The 23,466-nt window shown below is 49.3% G+C and overlaps 1 protein-coding gene across 2 annotated transcripts in view; it reads right to left on the bottom strand.

Annotated features, from left to right (window-relative positions):
• The window catches only part of DISP3 (dispatched RND transporter family member 3), a 546,610-nt gene that overhangs the window by 296,779 nt on the left and 226,365 nt on the right, over positions 1-23,466 (bottom strand). For both annotated transcript variants that reach the window (XM_063948697.1, XM_063948698.1), the window contains exons 9-10: positions 2,719-2,880; positions 82-243 (exon numbers count right to left, since the gene is read on the bottom strand). In XM_063948697.1, coding sequence (XP_063804767.1) covers positions 82-243; positions 2,719-2,880 — 324 coding nt within the window. The remainder of the gene's footprint in view (positions 1-81; positions 244-2,718; positions 2,881-23,466) is intronic.

Below are 23,466 nucleotides of genomic sequence, written 5' to 3'. Positions count from 1 at the left end.
GTGCCGCAGGTAACACATACAATAGATCTGTATAACTGTATATTAGGCCCGGCGTCCCTTTAGCTGTGGGCGGGCACTTACCGGAGCAGGTGACGCAGGATATTCCCTCGGCGCTCAGGTTGTACTTGAGGTCTAGGAGCAGCTGTATATTAGTGTCTGGCCTGAAGAGGACGGGGGCCCGGCTGGCGGGATGAAGATGAGCCGCGAAGGCGACAGAGAGGACGAGCACCGCTACAAACACACCTGGAAGGGAACGGGAAACACAGTTACGGTCATTTACTAAGATCACACTCAGGTGGGGCTAGAACCGTCAGACGTCACCTTTCACCTGTCAGACAATGAGCCAAGATCAGAGTGTGCGGATGGCGGAGTCTGCAGGGGTACAACACTCTGCGGCCACCCTAAACCCCCCCCCTTCCCGAGGCATAATACCGGAGGTGCTCCTAACGCGATACACAGCTCGTACATGTGATCCTATTCGTTGCCATAAGTGCGGGATGTATCGCACGCAGCAAGTGATGCATGATACATTGCGCCCTAGGGCCGCGATCACCATTCTATGCAGAGAAATCCTGAATAGCTGTGGTGCTTAAGTGACAACAGCTGGACTGTGTGCGTGTGAGGCTGAATCCTCACCGGCCACATTTATCACAAGAAAAGCTGCTGAGAAAGGGCTGGAAATGCCACAAAACGCCACATCCTCCACTGATCCACAAAACACCACGTCCTCCACTGATGCACAAAACACCACGTCCTCCTGATACACAAAACACCACGTCCTCCCCTGATCCACAAACACCACATCCTCCCCTTATCCACAAAACACCACATCCTCCCCTGATCCACAAAACACCACGTCCTCCACTGATCCACAAAACACCACGTCCTCCTGATACACAAAACACCACATCCTCCCCTGATCCACAAAACACCACGTCCTCCCCCGATCCACAAAACACCACGTCCTCCCCTGATACACAAAACACCACGTCCTCCTGATACACAAAACACCACGTCCTCCCCTGATCCATAAAACACCACGTCCTCCCCTGATCCACAAAACACCACGTCCTCCCTTGATCCACAAAACACCATTTCCTCCCCTGATCCACAAAATACCACATCCTCCCCTGATCCACAAAATACCACATCCTCCCCTGATCCACAAAACACCACGTCCTCCACTGATCCACAAAACACCACGTCCTCCTGATACACAAAACACCACATCCTCCCCTGATCCACAAAACACCACGTCCTCCACTGATCCACAAAACACCACGTCCTCCTGATACACAAAACACCACATCCTCCCCTGATCCACAAAACACCACGTCCTCCCCCGATCCACAAAACACCACGTCCTCCCCTGATCCACAAAACACCACGTCCTCCTGATACACAAAACACCATTTCCTCCCCTGATCCACAAAATACCACATCCTCCCCTGATCCACAAAACACCACATCCTCCCCTGATCCACAAAACACCATGTCCTCCCCTTATCCACAAAACACCATGTCCTCCCCTTATCCACAAAACACCATTTCCTCCCCTGATCCACAAAATACCACATCCTCCCCTGATCCACAAAATACCACATCCTCCCCTGATCCACAAAATACCACATCCTCCCCTGATCCACAAAACACCACGTCCTCCCCTGATCCACAAAACACCACGTCCTCACCTGATTCACAAAACACCACGTCCTACCCTGATCCACAAAACACCATTTCCTCCCCTGATCCACAAAATACCACATCCTCCCCTGATCCACAAAACACCATGTCCTCCCCTTATCCACAAAACACCATTTCCTCCCCTGATCCACAAAATACCACATCCTCCCCTGATCCACAAAACACCATGTCCTCCCCTGATCCACAAAACACCACGTCCTCCCCTGATCCACAAAACACCATGGCCCTCATTCCGAGTTGATCGGTCGCAAGGCGAATTTAGCAGAGTTACACACGCTAAGCCGCCGCCTACTGGGAGTGAATCTTAGCTTCTTAAAATTGCGACCGATGTATTCGCAATATTGCGATTACTAACTACTTAGCAGTTTCAGAGTAGCTCCAGACTTACTCTGCCTGTGCGATCAGTTCAGTGCTTGTCGTTCCTGGTTGACGTCACAAACACACCCAGCGTTCGGCCAGGCACTCCCACCGTTTCCCCGGCCACTCCTGCGTTTTTTCCGGAAACGGTAGCGTTTTCAGCCACACGCCCCTGAAACGCCGTGTTTCCGCCCAGTAACACCCATTTCCTGTCAATCACATTACGATCGCCGGAGCGAAGAAAAAGCCGTGAGTAAAATTACTTTCTTCATAGTAAAGTTACTTGGCGCAGTCGCAGTGCGAACATTGCGCATGCGTACTAAGCGGATTTTCACTGCGATGCGATGAAAAATACCGAGCGAACAACTCGGAATGAGGGCCCATGTCCTCCCCTGATCCACAAAACACCACGTCCTCCCCTGATCCACAAAACACCACGTCCTTCATTGGGCGGCTACTGTCCGTCAGAGATGAGAGACAGATCCTGATTGGCTGATTTCGCATGCGAGATCTCTGAGCACACGGGGTGACTCCAGCGAGGTTAGGGTCACATCCGCCGGTGACTGCATTCCTGCTGCCACCTACAGTTCTGACCCAGAGTACTGTATGCATGACACCCCCGTCACATAACGATAGGTAAGTGACAATATCCCTTACCTACAGTGATGTAGCGGCCCTTATCGCTGGTCCATAGGACACAGTGGTGCAAGGTGGTACGTAGCCATCTGATCACTTCATTTCTTCCATCTGTGTCTGTCCTCTGCTCTAAACGGTCCGGGAGCACGGACACCAGAGGCACATCGCCAGATTCCAGGGCGACTGGGGAGAGAGGAGAGGAAGGTGCACACAGCAGCCATTAATAACATGTACAGGTCAGCCGTCACAGTAAAGAGCCAGGGTTCAGTACCTACCTGCACGCTGTGTGTATTATCAGGGCTCAGTACCTACCTGCACGCTGTGTGTGTTATCACTGCTCAGTAACTACCTGCACGCTGTGTGTGTTATCACTGCTCAGTAACTACCTGCACGCTGTGTGTGTTATCACTGCTCAGTACCTACCTGCATGCTGTGTGTGTTATCACTGCTCAGTACCTACCTGCACGCTGTGTGTGTTATCACTGCTCAGTACCTACCTGCACGCTGTGTGTGTTATCACTGCTCAGTACCTACCTGCACGCTGTGTGTGTTATCACTGCTCAGTAACTACCTGCACGCTGTGTGTGTTATCACTGCTCAGTACCTACCTGCACGCTGTGTGTGTTATCACTGCTCAGTACCTACCTGCACGCTGTGTGTGTTATCACTGCTCAGTAACTACCTGCACGCTGTGTGTGTTATCACTGCTCAGTACCTACCTGCACGCTGTGTGTGTTATCACTGCTCAGTACCTACCTGCACGCTGTGTGTGTTATCAGGGCTCAGTACCTACCTGCACGCTGTGTGTGTTATCAGTGCTCAGTAACTACCTGCACGCTGTGTGTGTTATCAGTGCTCAGTAACTACCTGCACGCTGTGTGTGTTATCAGTGCTCAGTAACTACCTGCACGCTGTGTGTGTTATCACTGCTCAGTACCTACCTGCACGCTGTGTGTGTTATCAGTGCTCAGTACCTACCTGCACGCTGTGTGTGTTATCAGTGCTCAGTAACTACCTGCACGCTGTGTGTGTTATCAGTGCTCAGTAACTACCTGCACGCTGTGTGTGTTATCACTGCTCAGTAACTACCTGCACGCTGTGTGTGTTATCACTGCTCAGTAACTACCTGCACGCTGTGTGTGTTATCAGTGCTCAGTAACTACCTGCACGCTGTGTGTGTTATCTCTGCTCAGTAACTACCTGCACGCTGTGTGTGTTATCAGTGCTCAGTAACTACCTGCACGCTGTGTGTGTTATCACTGCTCAGTAACTACCTGCACGCTGTGTGTGTTATCTCTGCTCAGTAACTACCTGCCCGCTGTGTGTTATCACTGCTCAGTAACTACCTGCACGCTGTGTGTGTTATCTCTGCTCAGTAACTACCTGCACGCTGTGTGTGTTATCAGTGCTCAGTAACTACCTGCACGCTGTGTGTGTTATCAGTGCTCAGTAACTACCTGCACGCTGTGTGTGTTATCACTGCTCAGTAACTACCTGCACGCTGTGTGTGTTATCACTGCTCAGTAACTACCTGCACGCTGTGTGTGTTATCAGTGCTCAGTAACTACCTGCACGCTGTGTGTGTTATCTCTGCTCAGTAACTACCTGCACGCTGTGTGTGTTATCAGGGCTCAGTAACTACCTGCACGCTGTGTGTGTTATCTCTGCTCAGTAACTACCTGCACGCTGTGTGTGTTATCAGGGCTCAGTAACTACCTGCACGCTGTGTGTGTTATCTCTGCTCAGTAACTACCTGCACGCTGTGTGTGTTATCAGTGCTCAGTAACTACCTGCACGCTGTGTGTGTTATCACTGCTCAGTAACTACCTGCACGCTGTGTGTTATCACTGCTCAGTAACTACCTGCATGCTGTGTGCGTTATCAGGGCTCAGTAACTACCTACACGCTGTGTGTGTTATCAGGGCTCAGTAACTACCTGCACGCTGTGTGTTATCAGTGCTCAGTAACTACCTGCACGCTGTGTGTGTTATCAGTGCTCAGTAACTACCTGCACGCTGTGTGTTATCAGTGCTCAGTAACTACCTGCACGCTGTGTGTGTTATCAGTGCTCAGTAACTACCTGCACGCTGTGTGTGTTATCAGTGCTCAGTAACTACCTGCACGCTGTGTGTGTTATCACTGCTCAGTAACTACCTGCACGCTGTGTGTGTTATCAGTGCTCAGTAACTACCTGCACGCTGTGTGTTATCAGTGCTCAGTAACTACCTGCACGCTGTGTGTTATCAGTGCTCAGTAACTACCTGCACGCTGTGTGTGTTATCAGTGCTCAGTAACTACCTGCACGCTGTGTGTGTTATCAGGGCTCAGTAACTACCTGCACGCTGTGTGTGTTATCTCTGCTCAGTAACTACCTGCACGCTGTGTGTGTTATCAGTGCTCAGTAACTACCTGCACGCTGTGTGTGTTATCAGTGCTCAGTAACTACCTGCACGCTGTGTGTGTTATCAGTGCTCAGTAACTACCTGCACACTGTGTGTGTTATCAGTGCTCAGTAACTACCTGCACGCTGTGTGTGTTATCAGGGCTCAGTAACTACCTGCACGCTGTGTGTGTTATCAGGGCTCAGTAACTACCTGCACGCTGTGTGTGTTATCAGGGCTCAGTAACTACCTGCACGCTGTGTGTTATCACTACTCAGTAACTACCTGCACGCTGTGTGTGTTATCACTGCTCAGTAACTACCTGCACGCTGTGTGTGTGTTATCTCTGCTCAGTAACTACCTGCACGCTGTGTGTGTTATCAGGGCTCAGTAACTACCTGCACGCTGTGTGTGTTATCAGTGCTCAGTAACTACCTGCACGCTGTGTGCGTTATCAGTGCTCAGTAACTACCTGCACGCTGTGTGCGTTATCAGTGCTCAGTAACTACCTGCACGCTGTGTGTGTTATCAGTGCTCAGTAACTACCTGCACGCTGTGTGTGTTATCAGTGCTCAGTACCTACCTGCACGCTGTGTGTGTTATCACTGCTCAGTAACTACCTGCACGCTGTGTGTGTTATCAGTAACTACCTGCACGCTGTGTGTGTTATCAGGGCTCAGTAACTACCTGCATGCTGTGTGCGTTATCACTGCTCAGTAACTACCTGCACGCTGTGTGTGTTATCAGTAACTACCTGCACGCTGTGTGTGTTATCAGGGCTCAGTAACTACCTGCACGCTGTGTGTGTTATCAGGGCTCAGTAACTACCTGCACGCTGTGTGTGTTATCAGTGCTCAGTAACTACCTGCACGCTGTGTGTGTTATCACTACTCAGTAACTACCTGCACGCTGTGTGTGTTATCACTGCTCAGTAACTACCTGCACGCTGTGTGTGTTATCACTACTCAGTAACTACCTGCACGCTGTGTGTGTTATCACTGCTCAGTAACTACCTGCACGCTGTGTGTGTTATCAGTAACTACCTGCACGCTGTGTGTGTTATCACTGCTCAGTAACTACCTGCACGCTGTGTGTGTTATCACTGCTCAGTAACTACCTGCACGCTGTGTGTGTTATCAGTAACTACCTGCACGCTGTGTGTGTTATCACTGCTCAGTACCTACCTGCACGCTGTGTGTGTTATCACTGCTCAGTACCTACCTGCACGCTGTGTGTGTTATCACTGCTCAGTACCTACCTGCACGCTGTGTGTGTTATCAGGGCTCAGTACCTACCTGCACGCTGTGTGTGTTATCAGTGCTCAGTAACTACCTGCACGCTGTGTGTGTTATCAGGGCTCAGTAACTACCTGCACGCTGTGTGTGTTATCAGTGCTCAGTAACTACCTGCACGCTGTGTGCGTTATCAGTGCTCAGTAACTACCTGCACGCTGTGTGCGTTATCAGTGCTCAGTAACTACCTGCACGCTGTGTGTGTTATCAGGGCTCAGTAACTACCTGCACGCTGTGTGTGTTATCAGGGCTCAGTAACTACCTGCACGCTGTGTGTGTTATCAGGTCTCAGTAACTACCTGCACGCTGTGTGTGTTATCAGTGCTCAGTAACTACCTGCACGCTGTGTGTGTTATCACTACTCAGTAACTACCTGCACGCTGTGTGTGTTATCACTGCTCAGTAACTACCTGCACGCTGTGTGTTATCACTACTCAGTAACTACCTGCACGCTGTGTGTGTTATCAGTAACTACCTGCACGCTGTGTGTGTTATCACTGCTCAGTACCTACCTGCACGCTGTGTGTGTTATCACTGCTCAGTACCTACCTGCACGCTGTGTGTGTTATCACTGCTCAGTACCTACCTGAACGCTGTGTGTGTTATCAGGGCTCAGTACCTACCTGCACGCTGTGTGTGTTATCAGTGCTCAGTAACTACCTGCACGCTGTGTGTGTTATCAGTGCTCAGTAACTACCTGCACGCTGTGTGTGTTATCAGTGCTCAGTAACTACCTGCACGCTGTGTGTGTTATCACTGCTCAGTACCTACCTGCACGCTGTGTGTGTTATCAGGGCTCAGTACCTACCTGCACGCTGTGTGTGTTATCAGTGCTCAGTAACTACCTGCACGCTGTGTGTGTTATCAGTGCTCAGTAACTACCTGCACGCTGTGTGTGTTATCACTGCTCAGTAACTACCTGCACGCTGTGTGTGTTATCACTGCTCAGTAACTACCTGCACGCTGTGTGTGTTATCAGTGCTCAGTAACTACCTGCACGCTGTGTGTGTTATCAGTGCTCAGTAACTACCTGCACGCTGTGTGTTATCAGTGCTCAGTAACTACCTGCACGCTGTGTGTGTTATCAGTGCTCAGTAACTACCTGCACGCTGTGTGTGTTATCACTGCTCAGTAACTACCTGCACGCTGTGTGTGTTATCAGTGCTCAGTAACTACCTGCACACTGTGTGTGTTATCAGTGCTCAGTAACTACCTGCACGCTGTGTGCGTTATCAGTGCTCAGTAACTACCTGCACGCTGTGTGTGTTATCAGGGCTCAGTAACTACCTGCACGCTGTGTGTGTTATCAGGGCTCAGTAACTACCTGCACGCTGTGTGTGTTATCAGGTCTCAGTAACTACCTACACGCTGTGTGTGTTATCAGGGCTCAGTAACTACCTGCACGCTGTGTGTGTTATCACTACTCAGTAACTACCTGCACGCTGTGTGTGTTATCACTGCTCAGTAACTACCTGCACACTGTGTGTGTTATCAGTGCTCAGTAACTACCTGCACGCTGTGTGTGTTATCAGGGCTCAGTAACTACCTGCACGCTGTGTGTGTTATCAGGTCTCAGTAACTACCTACACGCTGTGTGTGTTATCAGGGCTCAGTAACTACCTGCACGCTGTGTGTGTTATCAGTGCTCAGTATATACCTGCACGCTGTGTGTTATCACTACTCAGTAACTACCTGCACGCTGTGTGTGTTATCACTGCTCAGTAACTATCTGCACGCTGTGTGTGTTATCTCTGCTCAGTAACTACCTGCACGCTGTGTGTGTTATCAGTGCTCAGTAACTACCTGCACGCTGTGTGTGTTATCAGTGCTCAGTAACTACCTGCACGCTGTGTGTGTTATCAGTGCTCAGTAACTACCTGCACGCTGTGTGTGTTATCTCTGCTCAGTAACTACCTGCACGCTGTGTGTGTTATCAGGGCTCAGTACCTACCTGCACGCTGTGTGTGTTATCAGTGCTCAGTAACTACCTGCACGCTGTGTGTGTTATCTCTGCTCAGTAACTACCTGCACGCTGTGTGTGTTATCAGGGCTCAGTAACTACCTGCAAGCTGTGTGTGTTATCAGGGCTCAGTAACTACCTGCACGGTGTGTGTGTTATCAGTGCTCAGTAACTACCTGCACGCTGTGTGTGTTATCAGTGCTCAGTACCTACCTGCACGCTGTGTGTGTTATCAGTGCTCAGTTACTACCTGCACGCTGTGTGTGTTATCAGTGCTCAGTAACTATCTGCACGCTGTGTGTGTTATCAGTGCTCAGTAACTACCTGCACGATGTGTGTGTTATCAGTAACTACCTGCACGCTGTGTGTGTTATCAGGGCTCAGTAACTACCTGCACGCTGTGTGTGTTATCAGTGCTCAGTACCTACCTGCACGCTGTGTGTTATCAGTGCTCAGTAACTACCTGCACGCTGTGTGTGTTATCAGTGCTCAGTACCTACCTGCACGCTGTGTGTGTTATCAGTAACTACCTGCACGCTGTGTGTGTTATCAGGGCTCAGTAACTACCTGCCCGCTGTGTGTGTTATCAGTGCTCAGTAACTACCTGCACGCTGTGTGCGTTATCAGTGCTCAGTAACTACCTGCACGCTGTGTGTTATCACTGCTCAGTAACTACCTGCACGCTGTGTGTGTTATCACTGCTCAGTACCTACCTGCACGCTTTATGTGTTATCAGGGCTCAGTAACTACCTGCACGCTGTGTGTGTTATCAGTGCTCAGTAACTACCTGCACGCTGTGTGTGTTATCAGTGCTCAGTAACTACCTGCCCGCTGTGTGTGTTATCAGTGCTCAGTACCTACCTGCACGCTGTGTGTGTTCAGTAACTACCTGCACGCTGTATGTGTTATCAGGGCTCAGTAACTACCTGCACACTGTGTGTGTTATCAGTGCTCAGTAACTACCTGCACGCTGTGTGTGTTATCAGGGCTCAGTAACTACCTGCACGCTGTGTGTGTTATCAGTGCTCAGTAACTACCTGCACGCTCTGTGTGTTATCAGTGCTCAGTAACTACCTGCACGCTGTGTGTGTTATCTCTGCTCAGTAACTACCTGCACGCTGTGTGTGTTATCAGTAACTACCTGCACGCTGTGTGTGTTATCACTGCTCAGTAACTACCTGCCCGCTGTGTGTGTTATCAGTGCTCAGTAACTACCTGCACGCTGTGTGCGTTATCAGTGCTCAGTAACTACCTGCACGCTGTGTGTTATCACTGCTCAGTAACTACCTGCACGCTGTGTGTGTTATCAGTGCTCAGTAACTACCTGCACGCTGTGTGTGTTATCAGTGCTCAGTAACTACCTGCACGCTGTGTGTGTTATCTCTGCTCAGTACCTATCTGCACGCTGTGTGTGTTATCAGGGCTCAGTATCTACCTGCACGCTGTGTGTGTTATCAGTGCTCAGTACCTATCTGCACGCTGTGTGTTATCACTGCTCAGTAACTACCTGCACGCTGTGTATGTTATCAGTGCTCAGTACCTACCTGCACGCTGTGTGTGTTATCAGTGCTCAGTAACTACCTGCACGCTGTGTGTGTTATCAGTGCTCAGTACCTACCTGCACGCTGTGTGTGTTATCAGTGCTCAGTAACTACCTGCACGCTGTGTGTGTTAGCAGTGCTCAGTAACTACCTGCATGTAGGGCCGGATTAAGCCTTGGGGGTGCCCGGGGCACTTAAGACAGGGGGGCCCCAGTGAAAGGTGGGGGATGTATATTAGATTGTGCATACCTCCCAACATGTCCCATTTCAGGAGGGCCAAAATGCTCTCTACCTGGTCTTTCCTCTTAATATATGATTGATGTCACCTGTGTTGAACTATTTAATTGCTAAGAAAGGTATTTCAACACAGGTGTTTGCAATCAGAAATAAAGAAGGAAGTCCAGGTAGAAAGCATTTTGTCCCTCTGGGAATGGGTCATGGTGGGAGGTATAGATTGTGTATATTAAATTTAAACCAATGGTGTATATTAGTTTTAAACTAATAGTTTAATGACTGGGTACTGTTTATACAGTAGCTCCACCTAATTGAAAGACAACTATTTTATAACATTTTCTTGTAGTGGAACAAAGACAACTTAAACAACCTTAAAATACACATAGAAAAATTAAATCATTTATCTTGTCACATGCAATATTAGCAGCAGCCTCTGTACTACTTACACACCGGAACAGGACTCAGGAGGACTCTCTGTGTGTGTCTATAGCTAGACCCAAATGGTTTAGTTGCATAAAAGTTTACACAGGACTTAAGACACCCTGGTAGAGAGGAGGAGAAGCTGGAATCCTTGTGTTACTTACAGCTCTCTCCAACCTCCTATCTCTCCACTGGTCAGAAAGCTCTGTCGGTAGCTCATGAAACATGATATTCCTGTATCTCTGCCTGCACAGCATACTATCCTGCTCTCATTCTGACTCTCACATTAAGAGGGAAAGCTAGTGATATCAGTGTGCTTTGGCTGGGGGGGCCCTGACGAAGGGGGGCCCGGGGTACAGTATGCCCTGCATCCCTCCCTTAATCTGGCTATGCCTGCATGCTGTGTGTGTTATCAGTGCTCAGTAACTACCTGCATGCTGTGTGTGTTATCAGTGCTCAGTAACTACCTGCACGCTGTGTGTGTTATCAGTAACTACCTGCACGCTGTGTGTGTTATCTCTGCTCAGTACCTACCTGCACGCTGTGTGTGTTATCTCTGCTCAGTAACTACCTGCACGCTTTGTGTGTTATCAGTAACTACCTGCACGCTGTGTGTGTTATCAGTGCTCAGTACCTATCTGCACGCTGTGTGTGTTATCACTGCTCAGTAACTACCTGCACGCTGTGTGTGCTATCACTGCTCAGTAACTACCTGCACGCTGTGTGTGTTATCAGTGCTCAGTAACTACCTGCACGCTGTGTGTGTTATCTCTGCTCAGTAATTACCTGCACGCTGTGTGTGTTATCAGTGCTCAGTAACTACCTGCACGCTGTGTGTTATCAGGGCTCAGTAACTACCTGCATGCTGTGTGTGTTATCTCTGCTCAGTAACTACCTGCACGCTGTGTGTGTTATCAGTGCTCAGTTACTACCTGCACGCTGTGTGTGTTATCACTGCTCAGTAACTACCTGCACGCTGTGTGTGCTATCACTGCTCAGTAACTACCTGCACGCTGTGTGTGCTATCACTGCTCAGTAACTACCTGCACGCTGTGTGTGTTATCACTGCTCAGTAACTACCTGCACGCTGTGTGTGTTATCAGTGCTCAGTAACTACCTGCACGCTGTGTGTGTTATCTCTGCTCAGTAACTACCTGCACGCTGTGTGTGTTATCAGTGCTCAGTAACTACCTGCACGCTGTGTGTGCTATCACTGCTCAGTAACTACCTGCACGCTGTGTGTTATCAGTGCTCAGTAACTACCTGCACGCTGTGTGTGTTATCTCTGCTCAGTAACTACCTGCACGCTGTGTGTGTTATCAGTGCTCAGTAACTACCTGCACGCTGTGTGTGTTATCTCTGCTCAGTAACTACCTGCACGCTGTGTGTTATCAGTGCTCAGTAACTACCTGCACGCTGTGTGTGTTATCTCTGCTCAGTAACTACCTGCACGCTGTGTGTGTTATCAGTGCTCAGTAACTACCTGCATGCTGTGTGTGTTATCTCTGCTCAGTAACTACCTGCACGCTGTGTGTGTTATCAGGGCTCAGTTACTACCTGCACGCTGTGTGTGTTATCAGGGCTCAGTACCTACCTGCACGCTGTGTGTGTTATCACTGCTCAGTAACTACCTGCACGCTTTGTGTGTTATCACTGCTCAGTAACTACCTGCACGCTGTGTGTGTTATCAGTGCTCAGTAACTACCTGCACGCTGTGTGTGTTATCACTGCTCAGTAACTATCTGCACGCTGTGTGTTATCACTGCTCAGTAACTACCTGCACGCTGTGTGTGTTATCTCTGCTCAGTAACTACCTGCACGCTGTGTGTGTTATCTCTGCTCAGTAACTATCTGCACGCTGTGTGTGTTATCACTGCTCAGTAACTACCTGCACGCTGTGTGTGTTATCTCTGCTCAGTAACTACCTGCACGCTGTGTGTGTTATCAGTGCTCAGTAACTACCTGCACGCTGTGTGTGTTATCAGTGCTCAGTAACTACCTGCACGCTGTGTGTGTTATCAGTGCTCAGTAACTACCTGCACGCTGTGTGTGTTATCTCTGCTCAGTAACTACCTGCACGCTGTGTGTGTTATCACTGCTCAGTAACTACCTGCACGCTGTGTGTGTTATCAGGGCTCAGTAACTACCTGCACGCTGTGTGTGTTATCACTGCTCAGTAACTACCTGCACGCTGTGTGTGTTATCAGTGCTCAGTACCTACCTGCACGCTGTGTGTGTTATCTCTGCTCAGTAACTACCTGCACGCTGTGTGTGTTATCACTGCTCAGTAACTATCTGCACGCTGTGTGTTATCACTGCTCAGTAACTACCTGCACGCTGCGTGTGTTATCAGGGCTCAGTAACTACCTGCACGCTTTGTGTGTTATCAGTAACTACCTGCACGCTGTGTGTGTTATCAGGGCTCAGTACCTACCTGCACGCTTTGTGTGTTATCAGTAACTACCTGCACGCTGTGTGTGTTATCAGTGCACAGTAACTACCTGCACGCTGTGTGTGTTATCAGGGCTCAGTACCTACCTGCACGCTTTGTGTGTTATCAGTAACTACCTGCACGCTGTGTGTGTTATCAGTTACTACCTGCACGCTGTGTGTGTTATCAGGGCTCAGTAACTATCTGCACGCTGTGTGTGTTATCAGTGCTCAGTAACTACCTGCACGCTGTGTGTGTTATCAGGGCTCAGTAACTACCTGCACGCTGTGTGTGTTATCTCTGCTCAGTAACTACCTGCACGCTGTGTGTGCTATCACTGCTCAGTAACTACCTGCACGCTGTGTGTGTTATCAGTGCTCAGTAACTACCTGCACGCTGTGTGTGTTATCTCTGCTCAGTAACTACCTGCACGCTGTGTGTGTTATCAGGGCTTAGTAACTACCTGCACGCTGTGTGTGTTATCACTGCTCAGTAACTACAAGCACGCTGTGTGTGTTATCAGGGCTCAGTTACTACCTGCACAGTGTGTGTGTTATCAGTGCTCAGTACCTACCTGCACGCTGTGTGTTATCAGTGCTCAGTAACTACCTGCACGCTGTGTGCGTTATCAGTGCTCAGTACCTACCTGCACGCTGTGTGTGTTATCAGGGCTCAGTACCTACCTGCACGCTTTGTGTGTTATCAGTAACTACCTGCACGCTGTGTGTGTTATCAGTAACTACCTGCACGCTGTGTGTGTTATCAGGGCTCAGTAACTACCTGCACGTTGTGTGTTATCAGTGCTCAGTACCTACCTGCACGCTGTGTGTGTTATCAGTGCTCAGCAACTACCTGCACGTTGTGTGTGTTATCAGTGCTCAGTACCTACCTGCACGCTGTGTGTTATCACTGCTCAGTAACTACCTGCACGCTGTGTGTGTTATCTCTGCTCAGTAACTACCTGCACGCTGTGTGTTATCACTGCTCAGTAACTACCTGCACGCTGTGTGTTATCACTGCTCAGTACCTACCTGCACGCTGTGTGTGTTATCTCTGCTCAGTAACTACCTGCACGCTGTGTGTGTTATCAGTGCTCAGTAACTACCTGCACGCTGTGTGTGTTATCTCTGCTCAGTAACTACCTGCACGCTGTGTGTTATCAGTGCTCAGTAACTACCTGCACGCTGTGTGTGTTATCTCTGCTCAGTAACTACCTGCACGCTGTGTGTGTTATCAGTGCTCAGTAACTACCTGCATGCTGTGTGTGTTATCTCTGCTCAGTAACTACCTGCACGCTGTGTGTGTTATCAGGGCTCAGTTACTACCTGCACGCTGTGTGTGTTATCAGGGCTCAGTACCTACCTGCACGCTGTGTGTGTTATCACTGCTCAGTAACTACCTGCACGCTTTGTGTGTTATCACTGCTCAGTAACTACCTGCACGCTGTGTGTGTTATCAGTGCTCAGTAACTACCTGCACGCTGTGTGTGTTATCACTGCTCAGTAACTATCTGCACGCTGTGTGTTATCACTGCTCAGTAACTACCTGCACGCTGTGTGTGTTATCTCTGCTCAGTAACTACCTGCACGCTGTGTGTGTTATCTCTGCTCAGTAACTATCTGCACGCTGTGTGTGTTATCACTGCTCAGTAACTACCTGCACGCTGTGTGTGTTATCTCTGCTCAGTAACTACCTGCACGCTGTGTGTGTTATCAGTGCTCAGTAACTACCTGCACGCTGTGTGTGTTATCAGTGCTCAGTAACTACCTGCACGCTGTGTGTGTTATCAGTGCTCAGTAACTACCTGCACGCTGTGTGTGTTATCTCTGCTCAGTAACTACCTGCACGCTGTGTGTGTTATCACTGCTCAGTAACTACCTGCACGCTGTGTGTGTTATCAGGGCTCAGTAACTACCTGCACGCTGTGTGTGTTATCACTGCTCAGTAACTACCTGCACGCTGTGTGTGTTATCAGTGCTCAGTACCTACCTGCACGCTGTGTGTGTTATCTCTGCTCAGTAACTACCTGCACGCTGTGTGTGTTATCACTGCTCAGTAACTATCTGCACGCTGTGTGTTATCACTGCTCAGTAACTACCTGCACGCTTTGTGTGTTATCACTGCTCAGTAACTACCTGCACGCTGTGTGTGTTATCAGTGCTCAGTAACTACCTGCACGCTGTGTGTGTTATCAGTGCTCAGTAACTACCTGCACGCTGTGTGTGTTATCTCTGCTCAGTAACTACCTGCACGCTGTGTGTGTTATCACTGCTCAGTAACTACCTGCACGCTGTGTGTGTTATCAGGGCTCAGTAACTACCTGCACGCTGTGTGTGTTATCACTGCTCAGTAACTACCTGCACGCTGTGTGTGTTATCAGTGCTCAGTACCTACCTGCACGCTGTGTGTGTTATCTCTGCTCAGTAACTACCTGCACGCTGTGTGTGTTATCACTGCTCAGTAACTACCTGCACGCTGTGTGTGTTATCTCTGCTCAGTAACTACCTGCACGCTGTGTGTGTTATCAGTGCTCAGTAACTACCTGCACGCTGTGTGTGTTATCAGTGCTCAGTAACTACCTGCACGCTGTGTGTGTTATCAGTGCTCAGTAACTACCTGCACGCTGTGTGTGTTATCTCTGCTCAGTAACTACCTGCACGCTGTGTGTGTTATCACTGCTCAGTAACTACCTGCACGCTGTGTGTGTTATCAGGGCTCAGTAACTACCTGCACGCTGTGTGTGTTATCAGTGCTCAGCAACTACCTGCACGTTGTGTGTGTTATCAGTGCTCAGTACCTACCTGCACGCTGTGTGTTATCACTGCTCAGTAACTACCTGCACGCTGTGTGTGTTATCTCTGCTCAGTAACTACCTGCACGCTGTGTGTTATCACTGCTCAGTAACTACCTGCACGCTGTGTGTTATCACTGCTCAGTACCTACCTGCACGCTGTGTGTGTTATCTCTGCTCAGTAACTACCTGCACGCTGTGTGTGTTATCAGTGCTCAGTAACTACCTGCACGCTGTGTGTGTTATCACTGCTCAGTAACTATCTGCACGCTGTGTGTTATCACTGCTCAGTAACTACCTGCACGCTGTGTGTGTTATCTCTGCTCAGTAACTACCTGCACGCTGTGTGTGTTATCTCTGCTCAGTAACTATCTGCACGCTGTGTGTGTTATCACTGCTCAGTAACTACCTGCACGCTGTGTGTGTTATCTCTGCTCAGTAACTACCTGCACGCTGTGTGTGTTATCAGTGCTCAGTAACTACCTGCACGCTGTGTGTGTTATCAGTGCTCAGTAACTACCTGCACGCTGTGTGTGTTATCAGTGCTCAGTACCTACCTGCACGCTGTGTGTGTTATCTCTGCTCAGTAACTACCTGCACGCTTTGTCTGTTATCAGTAACTACCTGCACGCTGTGTGTGTTATCACTGCTCAGTAACTACCTGCACGCTGTGTGTGTTATCAGGGCTCAGTAACTACCTGCACGCTGTGTGTGTTATCACTGCTCAGTAACTACCTGCACGCTGTGTGTGTTATCAGTGCTCAGTACCTACCTGCACGCTGTGTGTGTTATCACTGCTCAGTAACTACCTGCACGCTGTGTGTGTTATCACTGCTCAGTAACTATCTGCACGCTGTGTGTTATCACTGCTCAGTAACTACCTGCACGCTGCGTGTGTTATCAGGGCTCAGTAACTACCTGCACGCTTTGTGTGTTATCAGTAACTACCTGCACGCTGTGTGTGTTATCAGGGCTCAGTACCTACCTGCACGCTTTGTGTGTTATCAGTAACTACCTGCACGCTGTGTGTGTTATCAGTGCTCAGTAACTACCTGCACGCTGTGTGTGTTATCAGGGCTCAGTACCTACCTGCACGCTTTGTGTGTTATCAGTAACTACCTGCACGCTGTGTGTGTTATCAGTTACTACCTGCACGCTGTGTGTGTTATCAGGGCTCAGTAACTATCTGCACGCTGTGTGTGTTATCAGTGCTCAGTAACTACCTGCACGCTGTGTGTGTTATCAGGGCTCAGTAACTACCTGCACGCTGTGTGTGTTATCTCTGCTCAGTAACTACCTGCACGCTGTGTGTGCTATCACTGCTCAGTAACTACCTGCACGCTGTGTGTGTTATCAGTGCTCAGTAACTACCTGCACGCTGTGTGTGTTATCAGTGCTCAGTAACTACCTGCACGCTGTGTGTGTTATCACTGCTCAGTAACTACCTGCACGCTGTGTGTGTTATCAGTGCTCAGTAACTACCTGCACGCTGTGTGTGTTATCACTGCTCAGTAACTACAAGCACGCTGTGTGTGTTATCAGGGCTCAGTTACTACCTGCACAGTGTGTGTGTTATCAGTGCTCAGTACCTACCTGCACGCTGTGTGTTATCAGTGCTCAGTAACTACCTGCACGCTGTGTGCGTTATCAGTGCTCAGTACCTACCTGCACGCTGTGTGTGTTATCAGGGCTCAGTACCTACCTGCACGCTTTGTGTGTTATCAGTAACTACCTGCACGCTGTGTGTGTTATCAGTAACTACCTGCACGCTGTGTGTGTTATCAGGGCTCAGTAACTACCTGCACGTTGTGTGTTATCAGTGCTCAGTACCTACCTGCACGCTGTGTGTGTTATCAGTGCTCAGCAACTACCTGCACGTTGTGTGTGTTATCAGTGCTCAGTACCTACCTGCACGCTGTGTGTTATCACTGCTCAGTAACTACCTGCACGCTGTGTGTGTTATCTCTGCTCAGTAACTACCTGCACGCTGTGTGTTATCACTGCTTAGTAACTACCTGCACGCTGTGTGTTATCACTGCTCAGTACCTACCTGCACGCTGTGTGTGTGTTATCTCTGTTCAGTAACTACCTGCACGCTGTGTGTGTTATCAGTAACTACCTGCACACTGTGTGTGTTATCAGGGCTCAGTAACTACCTGCACGTTGTGTGCATTATCAGGGCTCAGTAACTACCTGCACGTTGTGTGCATTATCAGGGCTCAGTAACTACCTGCACGCTGTGTGTGTTATCAGGGCTCAGTACCTACCTGCACGCTGTGTGTGTTATCAGGGCTCAGTAACTACTTGCACGTTGTGTGTGTTATCAGGGCTCAGTAACTACCTGCACGCTGTGTGTGTTATCAGGGCTCAGTAACTACCTGCACGCTGTGTGTGTTATCAGGGCTCAGTAACTACCTGCACGCTGTGTGTGTTATCTCTGCTCAGTAACTACCTGCACGCTGTGTGTTATCAGGGCTCAGTAACTACCTGCACGCTGTGTGTGTTATCTCTGCTCAGTAACTACCTGCACGCTGTGTGTGTTATCAGTGCTCAGTAACTACCTGCACGCTGTGTGTGTTATCTCTGCTCAGTAACTACCTGCACGCTGTGTGTTATCAGGGCTCAGTAACTACCTGCACGCTGTGTGTGTTATCTCTGCTCAGTAACTACCTGCACGCTGTGTGTGTTATCAGTGCTCAGTAACTACCTGCACGCTGTGTGTGTTATCAGTGCTCAGTAACTACCTGCACGCTGTGTGCGTTATCAGTGCTTAGTAACTACCTGCACGCTGTGTGTTATCACTACTCAGTAACTACCTGCACGCTGTGTGTGTTATCACTGCTCAGTAACTACCTGCCCGCTGTGTGTGTTATCAGTGCTCAGTAACTACCTGCCCGCTGTGTGTGTTATCAGTGCTCAGTAACTACCTGCACGCTGTGTGCGTTATCAGTGCTCAGTAACTACCTGCACGCTGTGTGTTATCACTACTCAGTTACTACCTGCACGCTGTATGTGTTATCAGGGCTCAGTAACTACCTGCACGCTGTATGTGTTATCAGTGCTCAGTAACTACCTGCACGCTGTGTGTGTTATCAGTGCTCAGTATCTACCTGCACGCTGTGTGTGTTATCAGTGCTCAGTAACTACCTGCACGCTGTGTGTGTTATCAGTGCTCAGTAACTACCTGCACGCTGTGTGTTATCAGTGCTCAGTAACTACCTGCACGCTGTGTGTGTTATCAGTGCTCAGTAACTACCTGCACGCTGTGTGTGTTATCAGGGCTCAGTAACTACCTGCACGCTGTGTGTGTTATCGGGGCTCAGTAACTACCTGCACGCTGTGTGTGTTATCAGTGCTCAGTAACTACCTGCACGCTGTGTGTGTTATCAGTGCTCAGTAACTACCTGCACGCTGTGTGTGTTATCACTGCTCAGTAACTACCTGCACGCTGTGTGTTATCACTGCTCAGTAACTACCTGCACGCTGTGTGTTATCACTGCTCAGTAACTACCTGCACGCTGTGTGTGTTATCAGGGCTCAGTAACTACCTGCACGCTGTGTGTGTTATCACTGCTCAGTAACTACCTGCACGCTGTGTGTGTTATCAGGGCTCAGTAACTACCTGCACGCTGTGTGTGTTATCAGGGATCAGTAACTACCTGCACGCTGTGTGTGTTATCACTGCTCAGTAACTACCTGCACGCTGTGTGTGTTATCAGTGCTCAGTAACTACCTGCACGCTGTGTGTGTTATCAGGGCTCAGTAACTACCTGCACGCTGTGTGTGTTATCACTGCTCAGTAACTACCTGCACGCTGTGTGTGTTATCAGGGCTCAGTAACTACCTGCACGCTGTGTGTGTTATCACTGCTCAGTAACTACCTGCACGCTGTGTTTTATCACTGCTCAGTAACTACCTGCACGCTGTGTGTGTTATCAGGGCTCAGTAACTACCTGCACGCTGTGTGTGTTATCAGGGCTCAGTAACTACCTGCACGCTGTGTGTGTTATCAGTGCTCAGTAACTACCTACACGCTGTGTGTGTTATCAGGGCTCAGTAACTACCTGCACGCTGTGTGTGTTATCTCTGCTCAGTAACTACCTGCCCGCTGTGTGTGTTATCAGTGCTCAGTAACTACCTGCACGCTGTGTGCGTTATCAGTGCTCAGTAACTACCTGCACGCTGTGTGTTATCACTACTCAGTAACTACCTGCACGCTGTGTGTGTTATCACTGCTCAGTAACTACCTGCCCGCTGTGTGTGTTATCAGTGCTCAGTAACTACCTGCCCGCTGTGTGTGTTATCACTGCTCAGTAACTACCTGCACGCTGTGTGTGTTATCACTGCTCAGTAACTACCTGCACGCTGTGTGTGTTATCAGGTCTCAGTAACTACCTACACGCTGTGTGTGTTATCAGGGCTCAGTAACTACCTGCACGCTGTGTGTGTTATCAGGTCTCAGTAACTACCTACACGCTGTGTGTGTTATCAGGGCTCAGTAACTACCTGCACGCTGTGTGTGTTATCAGTGCTCAGTAACTACATGCACGCTGTGTGCGTTATCAGTGCTCAGTAACTACCTGCACGCTGTGTGTTATCACTACTCAGTAACTACCTGCACGCTGTGTGTGTTATCACTGCTCAGTAACTACCTGCCCGCTGTGTGTGTTATCAGTGCTCAGTAACTACCTGCCCGCTGTGTGTGTTATCAGTGCTCAGTAACTACCTGCACGCTGTGTGCGTTATCAGTGCTCAGTAACTACCTGCACGCTGTGTGTTATCACTACTCAGTAACTACCTGCACGCTGTGTGTGTTATCACTGCTCAGTAACTACCTGCCCGCTGTGTGTGTTATCAGTGCTCAGTAACTACCTGCCCGCTGTGTGCGTTATCAGTGCTCAGTAACTACCTGCACGCTGTGTGCGTTATCAGTGCTCAGTAACTACCTGCACGCTGTGTGTTATCACTACTCAGTAACCACCTGCACGCTGTATGTGTTATCAGGGCTCAGTAACTACCTGCACGCTGTATGTGTTATCAGGGCTCAGTAACTACCTACCCGCTGTGTGTGTTATCAGTGCTCAGTAACTACCTGCCCGCTGTGTGTGTTATCAGTGCTCAGTAACTACCTGCACGCTGTGTGTGTTATCAGTGCTCAGTATCTACCTGCACGCTGTGTGTGTTATCAGTGCTCAGTAACTACCTGCACGCTGTGTGTGTTATCAGTGCTCAGTAACTACCTGCACGCTGTGTGTGTTATCAGTGCTCAGTAACTACCTGCACGCTGTGTGTGTTATCTCTGCACAGTACCTATCTGCACGCTGTGTGTGTTATCGGGGCTCTGTAACTACCTGCACGCTGTGTGTGTTATCAGTGCTCAGTACCTACCTGCACGCTGTGTGTGTTATCAGTGCTCAGTTACTACCTGCACGCTGTGTGTGTTATCAGGGCTCAGTAACTACCTGCACGCTGTGTGTGTTATCAGTGCTCAGTAACTACCTGCACGCTGTGTGTGTAATCAGGGCTCAGTAACTACCTGCACGCTGTGTGTGTTATCAGTGCTCAGTAACTACCTGCACGCTGTGTGTGTTATCAGTGCTCAGTAACTACCTGCATGCTGTGTGTGTAATCAGGGCTCAGTAACTACCTGCAAGCTGTGTGTGTTATCTCTGCTCAGTAACTACCTGCACGCTGTGTGTGTTATCTCTGCTCAGTAACTACCTGCACGCTGTGTGTGTTATCTCTGCTCAGTAACTACCTGCACGCTGTGTGTGTTATCTCTGCTCAGTAACTACCTGCACGCTGTGTGTGTTATCACTGCTCAGTAACTACCTGCACGCTGTGTGTGTTATCTCTGCTCAGTAACTACCTGCACGCTGTGTGTGTTATCACTGCTCAGTAACTACATGCACGCTGTGTGTGTTATCACTGCTCAGTAACTACCTGCACGCTGTGTGTGTTATCAGGGCTCAGTAACTACCTGCACGCTTTGTGTGTTATCAGTGCTCAGTACCTACCTGCACGCTGTGTGTGTTATCTCTGCTCAGTAACTACCTGCACGCTGTGTGTTATCACTGCTCAGTAACTACCTGCACGCTGTGTGTGTTATCTCTGCTCAGTAACTACCTGCACGCTGTGTGTGTTATCAGGGCTCAGTAACTACCTGCACGCTGTGTGTGTTATCACTGCTCAGTAACTACCTGCACGCTGTGTGTGTTATCACTGCTCAGTAACTACCTGCACGCTGTGTGTGTTATCAGTGCTCAGTAACTACCTGCACGCTGTGTGTGTTATCAGGGCTCAGTAACTACCTACACGCTGTGTGTGTTATCAGGGCTCAGTAACTACCTGCACGCTGTGTGTTATCACTGCTCAGTAACTACCTGCACGCTGTGTGTGTTATCAGGGCTCAGTAACTACCTGCACGCTGTGTGTGTTATCTCTGCTCAGTAACTACCTGCACGCTGTGTGTGTTATCAGGGCTCAGTTACTACCTGCACGCTGTATGTGTTATCAGGGCTCAGTAACTACCTGCACGCTGTATGTGTTATCAGTGCTCAGTAACTACCTGCACGCTGTGTGTGTTATCAGTGCTCAGTATCTACCTGCACGCTGTGTGTGTTATCAGTGCTCAGTAACTACCTGCACGCTGTGTGTGTTATCACTGCTCAGTAACTACCTGCACGCTGTGTGTGTTATCTCTGCTCAGTAACTACCTGCACGCTGTGTGTGTTATCTCTGCTCAGTAACTACCTGCACGCTGTGTGTGTTATCAGTGCTCAGTAACTACCTGCCCGCTGTGTTTGTTATCAGTGCTCAGTAACTACCTGCACGCTGTGTGTGTTATCAGGGCTCAGTAACTACCTGCACGCTGTGTGTGTTATCAGGGCTCAGTAACTACCTGCACGCTGTGTGTGTTATCTCTGCTCAGTAACTACCTGCACGCTGTGTGTGTTATTAGGGCTCAGTAACTACCTGCACGCTGTGTGTGTTATCACTGCTCAGTAACTACCTACACGCTGTGTGTTATCACTGCTCAGTAACTACCTGCACGCTGTGTGTGTTATCAGGGCTCAGTAACTACCTGCACGCTGTGTGTGTTATCTCTGCTCAGTAACTACCTGCACGCTGTGTGTGTTATCAGGGCTCAGTAACTACCTGCACGCTGTGTGTGTTATCTCTGCTCAGTAACTACCTGCACGCTGTGTGTGTTACCAGGGCTCAGTAACTACCTGCACGCTGTGTGTGTTATCACTGCTCAGTAACTACCTGCACGCTGTGTGTGTTATCAGGGCTCAGTAACTACCTGCACGCTGTGTGCTATCACTGCTCAGTACCTACCTGCACGCTGTGTGTGTTATCAGGGCTCAGTAACTACCTGCACGCTGTGTGTGTTATCTCTGCTCAGTAACTACCTGCACGCTGTGTGTGTTATCAGTGCTCAGTAACTACCTGCACGCTGTGTGTGTTATCACTGCTCAGTAACTACCTGCACGCTGTGTGTGTTATCACTGCTCAGTAACTACCTGCACGCTGTGTGTGATATCAGTGCTTAGTAACTACCTGCACGCTGTGTGTGTTATCAGTGCTCAGTAACTACCTGCACGCTGTGTCTGTTATCAGGGCTCAGTAACTACCTGCACGCTGTGTGTGTTATCAGGGCTCAGTAACTACCTGCTCGCTGTGTGTGTTATCAGTGCTCAGTAACTACCTGCACGC

The sequence above is a fragment of the Pseudophryne corroboree genome, assembly GCF_028390025.1.
Source record: "Pseudophryne corroboree isolate aPseCor3 chromosome 10 unlocalized genomic scaffold, aPseCor3.hap2 SUPER_10_unloc_4, whole genome shotgun sequence".
In the NCBI taxonomy this organism is placed as follows: Eukaryota; Metazoa; Chordata; class Amphibia; order Anura; family Myobatrachidae; genus Pseudophryne; species Pseudophryne corroboree.
The sequence above is the reverse complement of the archived record's forward strand: the minus strand, read 5'-3'. Positions and strand labels throughout refer to the sequence as shown.